Source organism: Equus asinus, chromosome 26 (genome assembly GCF_041296235.1).
Source record: "Equus asinus isolate D_3611 breed Donkey chromosome 26, EquAss-T2T_v2, whole genome shotgun sequence".
Classification (NCBI taxonomy): Eukaryota; Metazoa; Chordata; class Mammalia; order Perissodactyla; family Equidae; genus Equus; species Equus asinus.
The window spans coordinates 36,180,338-36,193,666 of NC_091815.1; the positions used below are offsets into that span (position 1 = coordinate 36,180,338).

At 40.6% G+C, this 13,329-nt stretch overlaps 1 protein-coding gene across 13 annotated transcripts in view; it reads left to right on the forward strand.

Moving 5' to 3' along the window:
- The window catches only part of LOC106825281 (zinc finger protein 615), a 54,377-nt gene that overhangs the window by 1,558 nt on the left and 39,490 nt on the right, over positions 1-13,329 (forward strand). For 4 of the 13 annotated variants that reach the window (XM_070499454.1, XM_070499453.1, XM_070499456.1 and 1 more), the window contains exons 3-6: positions 2,531-2,741; positions 4,677-4,803; positions 5,087-5,182; positions 10,733-13,197. In XM_070499454.1, coding sequence (XP_070355555.1) covers positions 2,727-2,741; positions 4,677-4,803; positions 5,087-5,182; positions 10,733-12,693 — 2,199 coding nt within the window. In that variant the 5' untranslated portion in view covers positions 2,531-2,726 and the 3' untranslated portion in view covers positions 12,694-13,197. Of the gene's footprint in view, positions 1-2,396; positions 2,460-2,530; positions 2,742-3,881; positions 3,994-4,640; positions 4,804-5,086; positions 5,183-10,732; positions 13,198-13,329 lie in introns of those variants that run through there. The other 9 variants (XM_070499459.1, XM_070499458.1, XM_070499460.1 and 6 more) reach the window with 6 other exon arrangements.

The following is a 13,329-nucleotide window of genomic DNA, read 5'->3' on the forward strand; positions in this document are numbered from 1 at the left end:
GTGCAAACTTAACCACTGCACCACTGGGCCGGCCCCTTTACTAAATTTATAATGCTATATTTTTCTCTTCACCTCAGATTTTGTTGCATTTATTGAAAATTTTCAAAACTACAAAAATAATAAAAGAATTTTAGAGTAAATACCCATATACCTAGCACCTAGATTTTACCATTAAGATAGTACTAAACCGTCTCTACTGCTGATCTCTCTCTCTCTCTGTATCCCTCTGTTTGTATGTAAATTAGTCTTTTGTTGTTGTTGGTTTTGGTGCATTTCAAAGTAAGTTGCAGACCTCTCTATCATTTCTTTATTTCTGCGATCCTGTAAAGTTCTACTCATAGCTTCTTACTTGTTTCCTTTGTTTACTTCAAGAACAAAGACCTTATTTACAAATAATTTTGGCCTGGTGTAAAGTAGAAAGAAACGAATTTGGTTTTTCAATCCAGATTCCGCCCGTTGCTCGTAATGCCATTTGTGTGACCTGTGTCTGTTTCCTTGTTAGCAAAAAGAGAAGTTGAAAATCTCTCCCTCAGGGTTATTTTGAAGCTTAAGTGAAGTAAAATACCGAAAATAGTGAAATGGATGGCAGGGACGTGATGTATCTGAGTGGAAAGGGCTGCTTGTTGCTCCATGTTTCTGGTTTTGTGTTTAGACAGTTTGTGGCTGTAACTTGTTTTCTCTCTCCCTGCCTTTCTCCATGTTTCCCTCTCTCTCCTTTTTTAGTAATGAAAATTTTTAAAATCGTGAACTTACATTAATGACCTAGCAAGAGCAATTTTTTTTTAAATGTAGAATGCTGACACTTTTCTGATTTAAAACTTGAGTGCACTTAGATAAAAGACAATGCAGAAAGTTAAAATGACCTGTCAAATGTCACTCTTTTGCCAATATTTCCTTTTCAGAAATTCCTAGAAATGGAGTTTGAAGTTACCCGTGATTCTTTCACTGGCTGTTTTCCATCAAATGTTAAATTATTCACATGGGATGTTCTGCTCTTTAACACTGACACTGGATCTGTGTGTCCTTTAGGATATGATAAGAGTTTTCTACTTAAACTTTGTCACCAGCCACCTGACGGAAGAGGTACACAGACATATTAGGCAAATACTGATAATTTGCCTCTTCGTATATTCAAAAGTTGTCTTTGATTCTTTTTCCAAACCGCATTGCACTGAGTAATGTTTCCAGACCCGAATTCTCACAAGATGAGAGGGGCATCTTGTGTTGTAGTATGCAAACAACCTGCGACAGTAGTCACAGAAGGGATCTGGCTGTGTTGCCATTAAACTTTGTTTACAAAAATGGGTGGTCCAGGCCCTGGACACTCTGTTACTGACCCTTGATTTAGATGATCATATGGCTTTTCTGCTCTAATTCAGAGTTGGGCAACCAGATCGCATGGACTCAATCTGGCCCAGTCCAGGTGTTGTTAATAAAGTTTTATTGGAACCTAGGCAACCCTGTTTGGTTTTGTTTTGTTTTTTTAATTTGGCTGCTTTTAAGCTACAGTGATAAAGTTGAGTAATTGCCACAGAAACCATATGCACTACATTTTCCCTATCTTAACATGGAAATTATGTTTATTTTTAAAAACTATTAGTTTTACTCTTAACATAGGGATTACAAATAACATAACCTTTATTTGTCAAAGTATTATGGTAATTAGTACTTTTTTAATCTTCTCTATCTATACAAATATCTTAGAACACTTTTTCATTTACCGGCCTCCTAATTTGTATGCTATCGTGGTATATTTTAACTCTTTTATGTTTTTAAAACCTCCTGATGTGATCGTTATTATTTTTCACGTGGGTACTCCTTTAGACTTAACTCTTATTCACCAGTTTTGTTCCTCTCACTCCTCCTTGCTCCTCTGCTGACATTGGAGGATCCTTTCCTTTTGCCTGAAGAACAGTCGCATTTGCTGTCATACAGGTCTTCTGATGAAGAATTCTCTCAGGTTTTTAAATAATAATAATAACATGTCTTTATTTCAGTTTTATTCCTAAAGGACATTTTTTGCGGAGTATCCTTTATGGTTTTGGACTAACAATACTCTCCAGAGGATCGAGTGGATGGTAGTAAGAAATTAAATAAGACAGTGCCTATTATTTGCTTAGTGTGATATTCCTCATATTGAAGTGTAGGCATCCTGGGATGCACAAAGACTTTGGAAGAGGCACATGGACACACATGGTATAAAAGAAAAACTATGTCCGTCTTAACTCCCTGTATGTCCTCTTTTGTAAAATTGATCCACGTGAGGATTCCCTGCCGCCGGGGCATCATGCTCTGCTGGTTCTCCTTCCGTGTTCCCTTTCACAGTCAAGTAACTTCCACTTTGCAGAAGAAATGTGTACCTCCCACATTCTGAATGTTATGTTTTATTGGCCCAGATGGAAGAGCTTCTGGAGTACTTAATAAAAGGACAGATAGCTCTTTGGGGGCCCTCTTTTAAGGTGAGTGCACAGCAAAAGTGACAACAGCTGGGCGTGAAGAGAATGTGCCACTCGAGTAATTTGCTCTTCAGCCCACAGGTGCCACTCCCTAGGAACAAGAGGGATCAAGGGAAAGAAGGAGGAGGAGATTCCAAGACCTCAGTGTCATCATTTCTGGGGACACCCTTGACTGGAGACTGAGATTTTTGAACAGAAATTCAGAGCTGATCCAGCAGAGCTGAACACAGAGCTTCCCAGTTAGCAGCCATTTCGCAAAATCGGAAGAAAATGATCCAGTCCCAGGTGACTTTTGGTTTCTTTTCATCTTTCCTTTATTCCCCAATGGATTTGTAGAGCCTGTAAAAATCAGTGTAATTAAATAGAAAAGTTTAAATTGAAACTAGCAGGATCTGGAAGAGTCTGAGCAAAGTAGGATCAAAAATATATCATTCATGGGATTCATACTACGTGATTCCTCTTGGAATATAATATGTGACTGTGCAAGACCCTGTGGGTGACATTAGCTGTCAGTGTGCATCAAATATCTCGGACAGACGTCACAAGAGAATCGTAAGTTACATGATAGGCGTTACTATGATCTGTTTCTACTTCCAACACTTCTGACACCAAATGTGTGGGGTTTATTCCACACCAACAACCAGTTGTCCAACCCTCCAGATACCAACTGAATGTCTACAATTTGATTCAATTTTGACAGTAACCACCCGGAGTTACTCCATAAATGGAAGTGCTCAGTCCCGCACGACTGCCTTCATTTCAGATGCCAAGTATTGAGTGCCCAAGGTACCCATACTTGTGACATGGCTACAAATCTGAGGTGCCCACAATCCCTTCCTCAGGTTTGGTAATTTACTATAATGGCTCACATAACTCAGGAAAACACTTTACTTAAATTTACCTGTTTATTATAAAGGACACAACTTAGGAAAGCCAAATGGAAGAGATGTGTAGGGCAGGGTGTGGGAGAAGGGGCACAGACCTTCCATGCCCTCTCCAGGCAAACCACCCTTCCAGCACCTAGATTTGTTAACCAACCTGGAAGCTCTCTGAGCCCCGTGGCTTAGAGTTTTTTATGGAGGTTTGATTACGTAGGTGTGATTGATTAAATCCTTGGTCAGTGTTGATTAACTCAATCTCCAGTCCTTCTCCCATCCCGAGAGGGCTGGAGTGGGGCTGAAAGTTCCAACCCTGTAATCACAAGGTTGGTTCCCTAGCAACCAGCCCTCAGACTTGGGTGTCTAGGGGCCCACCCCAGAGTCATGCGTTAATAGAAACTCAGATATGGTTGAAAGGCTGTTATGAATAACACAAGATGCCACTCGCACCGTTATCGATTAGGAAATTCCAAAAACTTTAGGAGCTCTTGTGCCAGGAACCAAGGATGAAGACTAAATATACGTTTATTATTGTATCATAATATAGACATCAGCCATGAGGAGAAAGCAGACCGGTTCTTCGAGGGATGTTAATGTGTCACGGCACATAGGGCTGAAGTTCACATAGGTCTTTGATGGTTCTTCATAGAGGTGATGTGGTGGGTGGTGTCCTTAACTGACCTTACTTCTCCTAAATGTAAAAACATGTTTCCTACAGCTGTTTCTTCATTGTGTCTAATGTGGTGTTAACCCCGCCTCATGATCTACACACATACATAGGCATTTGTCTATGTACATATGTTTCCATAAATATATTCTTTAAAGAATAATTTCTTTTACAAATTTCCTTAATCATCTAATAATTTTTTGTGCTTCATACATATTTTATAGTTTCTTTTATTTTGTTTAGTATATTAACCATTGAAAATAGTGTGTCTTGTCTTGTGATTCTAGCATCTGGAGTCTCTCTGTTACTGGTTTTGGTACTGGCTCGAATGCTCACAGTGAATTTAGGAATTTGTATTATTCATCCACCTATAAGTAACTTATAGTTCAGTATTGGTGGATAGATGCTCAAATTTATACAGATTGCAGATGTTCTTACATTAGCAAGAGGATTTAATGGTACATATTACAGAAACTTCTTGAATTTTCAGCTGTGTTGAATGAATGGAAGACTGCGCAGTGACATTTTACTAGAATTCTTATTCTATCACAATGTGTTAAGAAAAAAGCCCCACCAATTTCCTCTGTGTCGAAAATAAGCAGAATAATTTCCTTTATGTTTTTTCCACATCACCAAAAGAACATCACTTCATTAAACACGACCGTGTTGTGACAGGAATCCCTGACATTTGACGATGTGGCTGTGGAGTTCACCTGGGAGGAGTGGCAGCTCCTGGCCCCTGCTCAGAAGGACCTGTACCGGGAGGTGATGTTGGAGAGCTACAGAAACCTGGTGTCACTGGGTGAGGACCGCTCCCCTGTGTCATTCAGAGGGTCCCCAGTCGGTGGCTTTTTCTTTTTCATTTGTTTAACTCTTTAGAATAACTGCACTACTCTGAAATGGCAGGTTCTCAGATCCTTCTCTTGTCCTAGACAAGAGGATCTAATGTCCTCTCTCCTAAGAGAAAAACTTTGATGTTACAGACGTGAAACCTGGTTATTCCCTAAAATGTAACAATTAGCCCTTCTTGACATGTCCCAGCCCAATTCGATAAGTCTAAATCTTCTATCATTTTTCATGAGCAGGGTATCAAGCCAGCAAACCAGATGCGCTCTTCAAGTTGGAACGAGGAGAAGAACTGTGGACAGGAGAAGATGAAACCCCCAGTCAAACCTGTCCAGGTGAGTGGGTGAGAACCAGCAAGATGGGCAGCTGTGGAAGTCATAAGCTAGTCAGAGAAGATGTCAGAGCTGTGACAGTCTCTGGGGAAATGTCAGCAGCCCCTCCATGTATCTTTCCATATGGGAACTCTTTTTCTTTGTAGACGTTTAGTGGAAAATATACCCCTTTTTTCTCTTCTGAGATCTGAGCCCTGTTTATTTTATATACATCTTGGTTTTGTTTGCATAACTATCTTCTTCCTAGGATTTTCAACCCTTCCTCTTTTTTGTCCACTGTCACAGTGTCTCTGCCTCTCTTGCTATGAAGTTCTGCTTTCCAGGTGTCTCTGGAAAGAGAACTCTGAATTCATCACTTTTTTTTTCCTACTGTACCTTCTTCCTGCCCTGTTAGGAAATAATGATTTCACTCCTTAACATCCAGCCCCACCTTGGATGCCGTGTCCCCGCGATGACCTGGTTTTCTCGGTGCATTCATGTGAAATTCATTGGTCCCCTCTTCCTCCCCCTGCCTACCTCCCAGTTCTCCATACTTTTCGTTTTCTTCTTGGTTCTCATGTCTTAAAAGTTTCCTCCATTCTCATGAGTTAACCTCTTTCTGTTCCCTGAAAGATACTGCCAAATTGACTTCTCCCTTCGTATTGTCTAATGTACACTGTATTTCTGTGTATTTTACTCTTCTTCATGGTGGCTGGCCTCTGACTTCCCATTTTGTGAGAACAGGAGTCATCTTCCCTCCATCATTTTTGAAATTTAGATTCTCTCTCAGCATACACGTATTTGATTCTAGCCATCCTGGCGTTACCTTGATCGTTCCCTGGGTGCTGAGCTGTCTTCTGGTCTCTACTGTTTCATTTGATTAACTAGAAAAGATCTTATTAACATGCCGCATGCTAAAACTAGGTCGTAACTCATGTTTGTTTCAAATTACTTCCTTCATAGTTTTGCTAATTCAGATTTTCCTTTAGTTCTTAGATTTCATCACTGTGTTTATTTTCTTAATGCTTTTGTTTTCACATCATATTGTTTACTGATTTTATTTAGATTTAATTCACATACCGTACAATTTCCCGTTTCAAGTATATAATTCACTGGTTTTTAGTGTATTCACATAGTTGTGCAACCATCACCACAGTCTATTTTGGAACGTTTTATATGTATGTTTCCTCATTTCATTCTCAGTGGAAGTACTATATGATCAATAATAAACGTATGTAAATAACACATCTTAGGGCAAAAGCTGCGGTAAGGAAAATTAAAGCAGCCGCTGGAACAGTGGGTGTTGAGTCCCAGAACTGTGCTTTTAGGAATGGGGAAGGCTCTTTGATAAGGTGCCTCCGAGCATGTGGATGAGGGATGTGAGTAAGCTCCTTGGAATTCTCCAAATGTGAGATGACGGGAAGTTCAAAGACCTGAATCTGGAATGTGTTTGAGGAACTTCTAGGAAGCTTGTGTGGAGAGAGTGTAATGAGCAAGAGGGAACATGACTGGAGATAAGGACAATGGGGTCGTAGCTGGAGATTCTGGTACATAGGTCACATATTGCCTGTCAAGGGCATTCAAGACCTTGATTTCATTCCAGATGAGTTGAGAAACCAGTAGGGAGTTTTAAGTAGAGGAGTGGCGTTATATAACTAATTTTTAATGGATCACTTTGCCTACTATATAGAAGGTAGACATTATCAGGCAGGGGCGTGTACTTCTTTTGGGTTCCTGGACCCAATTCCAACGTGTTTGTGTGGAGGCTTCCTCCACACCAAGAAGCAGGTCTTGGACACCACCAGTGTGTCTGAGAATTCAACTCAATTGACAGTGTCTACCCAGAGACAGAATCGGATTCCACAGGTAAAGGGCTCAGTCCCACAAGACTGCTGTCGACTGAAATAAAGAGTCTAGGTGATATTAGTGACGGAGTTTATTCAATAATTAGCATGAGGAGTTCACACCCCAGGAAAACAGTTCAGCAGAGGGCTCCGATGGAACTGCTCTGAGACGTGTGACTTTAAGAGCAGCTTATGTCTCTTTCACAAAACAGCGCACATGCGGGGAAGAGGAAAAGAGAAAACCTTTACGACTAGATTTCATATCTGTTACGAAAGGATAGGGTACATCTGGTTCTTCTCTAGATTATACATTAAAAGTAACATAAACAAGAATTCCTTAGTTATATGTCAAAGAAGTTCGGAGAAGCTGATATTATCTATGTGTGGAGGGAGGCAAGGACAGGGTCGTTATTTATTCCCTAAATCTCTAAGAAATGCAGCTGTGGATGTAGGAGGGAGGTACGCTTTCTCTTTTCCTGTTGTTGATTTCTCCAGCTCACGTCTTCAGTCATGAGGTGTGGGGTTGCAAGGTCATTTTAGCGTGGGCTGAAGATGGCCTGCACAGCTGCTCCACAGTCCTGCATGGATGTTACTGTCCTGACTTAAAGCCTGTGCAGTTTGCTTGCTAGATTCACCTGTTACAAGAGGAAGAGGGGTCCCAAAAATCTGTCCACACTGCCTTCCATTTCTGATGCCCATTGTAAGGCCAGGTTGTTACCTATGTTTCTGACCAACTGGATACAAACTGAGGGTTCCCATGAGCCACTCCTCGGGTTCAATTAATTTGCTAGAACGATTCACAGAACTCAAGACCACCCGTTTACTCACTAAATTACCAATTTATTACAAAAGATATTAAAACATACAAATCAACAGCCAGATGAACAGATACATAGGACTGGGTCCTGAACAAAGGAGCTTCTGTCCTCATGGAGCTTGGGACCTGGCACAGTGGCACATGGAAGTGTTCTGGTTCCCCAACATGGAAGCTCTTTGAAAAATGGGCCAACAAGCTGTCCTTTTGGGTTTTTATGGAGGCTTCATTACATAGTCATGATTGACCAAGTCATTGGCCGTTGGCAATTGATTCAACCTCAAGCCCCACTCCCAACCCCTCCCTGGAAATTGGGGTGGGACTGAAAGTTCCAACCTTCTGATCACATGGCAACCAGTCTCTGCCCTTGGGTGGGGTCCAAAAGTCACCTTCATCAACATAAACTAGAAACTCCAAGGGTTTGGAGAGCTGTGAGCTGGGAACTGTGGCTGAAGACCACATATATATGAGAAATATGTTTTGGTCATCTGAATGACCAAATATGTATTTTTATAAATCACAATATTGTAGTACTGTTATAGTCAGGGTTATAATTTATGATAGTAAAACAATAGAGATTAAAATTATCAAAGTTAAAAAATGCATAGGAAAGAATCCAAGAGAAACTAGACACAAACTTCCAGTCATCCTCCACTGGCAGAGTCACGTGAACAGGGCTGAATTTTCCTAGCCACAATGTTTGACAAGTGTGAAGTATTGCCAACCAGGGAAGCTCACCTAAACCTGGTCCCTCTAGCCCCTTAGAGTCAAAATGTTAGTGTTCTCCAAAGCCCCAGGCGTACAAAAACAGGTATCTACCATAAATGACATTGTTAGTGTAAACTATATGATATGGCCTAAGACATCAGGTATAAAAAGACACTCTTTTCAGACAGGATATTCCAAGGACTCAGAGGTTATCTCCCAGTGATCTGTCAGAACCAGTCCTTTCTGTGGAATGTGGAGGGATGGAGTAACCCAAGCCGCTGAGTTAACATGTTATTGTGTATCGCCATTCCCTCTGTATGTGGGAACACAGGAGAGTATGTTTCAACTAGACTATTGGTTGGAGTCTTGATTCCAGAAGGTTTTGTCTAGCTTTGAGATTAGTGCTTTGGAAGAGTTAGGTTCATGATGGTCTGCGGAATGCAGAAGAATGGCCAGTTTTTGGAATATGATAATTCTCAATAGTCTGTCACACTTATCTTGAAATCAGATGCTGAGGATCCACTTGCTTACTCACCACAGTATTTGTTCTCTACACCTGGGTCTGATCACAATACTCAACGTTTGGTTTTCTTCTGTGGGCTTCTTGAATTCCAAAACTCCACATGTTGGAATGACTGGAGTCTTGGCCCTTGTGCCTTCACCTTTTCTTATACGTGTGTCCAAACACAGTCTCACCCAGTACTCTTTCTTTGAATAATTTATATAGGTTGATGATATCCAACATTGCTGTTTTCAGATAAGACCTTTTCTAAGATTTATATGTTCAACCAGTTTCTTCATGTTTGTACTTGGATATGTAATAATCATCTTAAACTTTGTTTCACAGTGCACGCTAGCTTTCCCCCTCATTCTGGACTTCAGTAATCTTCATTTCATTAAGAGGCATTCCACCCTCCCAGTGGCTCAAGCCATATACTTCCTGGAGTAATCCTTGAGTCCTCACTTTCATTAACTTCTTCCTGCTTCTCCCATTGAGCCCATCAGTGACTTGTCTTTTCCTTACATATATCCTGATTTCCTTCACCTCTTATGTCTCCGTTGCTCCTTTAACTATGTTTTATACACTGCAATTGCCTACTTTATTTCTCTGCTTAGGTTGTCTATAACTGCAACAAAACCTGGGGTTCCTACACGTTTAGCTCACTTCTGACACTAGCTACCTGGAAATATGTCAGATACTACAAGTTTCGGGTTTGGTGCCATAAGATTGCCGCTACTTCAGATGTCAGTCCCAAGTCCAGATTATTACCTGTGCTTCTGACCAGCTGGTTGTAAATCAGAGGTTCCCACGACCCCGTCCTTGGGTTCAATTAATTTGCTAGAGTGGCTCAGAGAACTCAGAGAAACATTTACTTATGTTTATCAGTTTATTATAAAGAATATTATATAGGATATAGAGGAATAATCAGATGAAGAGTTACATAGGGCAAGGTCTGAAGGATTCCTGAATGCAAGAGCTTTGATCCCCATAGAACTGGGGTGTACCATCCTGCCAGCACATGGATGTGTTCACCAACCCAGAAGCTGATCAAATGGTTCAGAGTTTTTATAGAGCTTTAATCTCTAGGACCTCCCTCCTTTCCCAGAGGTTGGTAGGTAGGGCTGAAATTTCCAACCTTCTAATCACTTGGTCTTTCTGGTGACTGGCCCCCTCCTGAGGCTATGTAGGAGCCCTATGCTAAGTCACCTTATTAGCATAAATTCAGGTGTGATTGGAAGGGCTTGCTATGAATGACAAAAGATACTCCTATCACTTAGGAAATTACACGGGTTTTAGGAACTCTGCCAAGACCAAATATATATATAGTTTTTTTTTTCGGTGAGGAATTGGCCCTGAGCTAACATCTGTTGCTAATCCTCCTCTTTTTGCTTGAGGAAGGTTGTCCCTGCACTAACGTCTGTGCCAGTCTTCCTCTGTTTTGTTTGTGGGTCACCCCACAGCATAGCTTGATGAGTGGTGTAGGTCCCTGCCTGGGATCTGAACCTTTGAATCCCAGGCTGGTGAAGCAGAGCACACAAACTTAACTACTGTGCCACTGGGCTAGCCCCCAAATATATTTCTTACACCACACATAAGATTGCCACTAATTAGTTACTTCACATGAAAGCATTTTTTTGAGACAAGTTTTTTTCCAGAATAAGATTACGAGAGATTACAGATTGATTCATTGTTCTCTTCTTTTCTAGAAATCAGGAAAGTTGATGATCCTCTGCAGCATCACTTGCAAAATCGAAGCATTCAGAAGAGTGTGGAACAATGCTGCGAACATAATATGTTTGCAGATATTGTTAATTGGAGTGAAAGTCCTTTCCTGTTAAAGCAAAAACGTGCTATGTTTGACTTACATGAAAAAACTTTAAAATCAAATTTAAGTTTTGAAAACCAGAACAGAAGCTGTAACTTAAAGAACTCTGTTGAGTGTAATGGAGATGGGAAATCTCTTCTCCATGCTAACCGTGAACAATTTTGTACAGAAATTAAATTCCCTGTAAGTGCAAAACCTATCAAGAATAAGTCCCAGGTCATTAAGCAGCAGAGAGCTCACAACATAGAGAAAGCCCATGTATGCAATGAATGTGGGAAAGCCTTCCTCAAGATGTCTCAGCTCATTGATCATCAGCGAGTTCACACTAGAGAGAAACCTCATGGGTGTAGTATGTGTGGGAAAGCATTCTCCAGAAAATCCAGGCTAGCTGAACATCAGAGAATTCATACAGGAGTGAAATATTATGAATGCACTGAATGTGACAAAACCTTCCTCAAGAAATCACAGTTCAATACACATCAGAAAAGTCACATGGGAGAGAAGCCTTATACATGTAGTGAATGTGGGAAAGCATTCATCAAAAAGTGTCGGCTCATTTATCATCAGCGAACTCATACAGGAGAGAAACCCCATGGATGCAGTCTATGTGGGAAAGCCTTCTCTACAAAGTTTAGTCTCACTACACATCAGAAAACTCATACAGGAGAGAAACCTTATATATGCAGTGAATGTGGAAAAGGCTTCATTGAGAAGAGGCGTCTTATTGCACATCATCGAACTCATACTGGTGAGAAACCCTTTATATGCAGTGAATGTGGGAAAGGTTTCACCTTGAAGAACAGTCTTATTACACATCAGCAAACTCATACAGAAGAGAAACTGTATACATGCAGTGAATGTGGAAAAGCCTTTTCAATGAAGCACTGTCTCATCGTACATCAGCGAACTCATACTGGAGAGAAACCCTACATATGCAATGAATGTGGAAAAGGCTTCACCTTGAAGAGCCCTCTCATCAGACATCAACGAACACATACAGGAGAGAAACCCTATGTATGTAGTGTTTGTGGAAAAGGCTTCACCATGAAGAGTGATCTCATTGTCCATCAGCGAACTCATACTGCAGAGAAACCATATATATGCAGTGATTGTGGGAAAGGCTTCACGGTAAAGAGCCGCCTGATTGTCCATCAACGAACTCATACAGGAGAGAAACCCTATGTATGTAGTGAATGTGGGAAAGGCTTTCCAGCAAAGATTCGGTTGATTGGACATCAGCGAACTCATACAGGAGAGAAACCCTATATATGCAGTGAATGTGGAAAAGGCTTCACAGAGAAGAGTCATCTTAATGTACATCGGCGCACCCATACAGGAGAGAAACCCTATGTATGCAATGAATGTGGGAAAGGCTTAACTGGGAAAAGCATGCTCATTGCACATCTGCGAACTCATACTGGAGAGAAACCGTATATATGCAATGAGTGTGGAAAGGGCTTCACCATGAAGAGTACTCTAGGTGTACATCAGCAAACTCATACTGGAGAGAAACCATACAAATGCAATGACTGTGGTAAAGCCTTTAGGAAGAAGACTTGCCTAATTCAACATCAGAGATTTCACACAGGAAAGACTTCCTTTGCATGTACTGAATGTGGGAAATTCTCTTTGCGCAAAAATGACCTCATTACCCATCAGAGAATTCACACGGGAGAGAAACCATATGAGTGCAGTGACTGTGGGAAAGCCTTCACTACAAAGTCAGGGCTCAATGTTCATCAAAGGAAACATACTGGAGAGAGGCCCTATCGATGCAGTGATTGTGGGAAAGCTTTTGCCCACTTGTCAATCCTTGTTAAACATAAGAGAATTCACAGGTAGTCACTTTGGGAAAGCCTGTTGCCAGTTGTAGGCCCTCGAGATAACAGTATGCAATGAAGAATAACAATGCAAAGAATGTGGTCTTGTCTTTAGTGATCAGTTACCTCATATTTTATGTTGAAAAAACTTAGAAAACAACTCAGATACAATCAGCCTTGATGAAAATATTTTAGGACCTATGTCTAAAAAGTGTATGCTGAGATAAATCCTATGAAAGTGATAGACTAGGAATGCCTTCAGGGGAAGTAGACCCTATCATCTGTGATCATCAATCAATCATGAATGAATATTTCTAATTTGTAGAGATATAATTGTGGGAAAGCCTTTGCCTAGAAGTGACACCTCAATAGATGTGGGTTCACAGTAGAGAAATACATTCCTTTGGCAATTAATATGGCAGAGTTTACAGTAATATATATTGCCTCATCATTTTCCAGGAAATCCATATAGAAATATCTTATGAACACATTCAATGTGGTGGAGTTTAGGAAAATATCAGACAACTTAACAAAGGAAAGAAATCTTGGAGAAATGGTGAATGACAGCATTTTGTCACAAGTCTAAACTTAGATAATACACCTCACAAGCAATTGGGGACAAGATACCTTCAGCTGTATTTATAGTGGCCTTGTCATT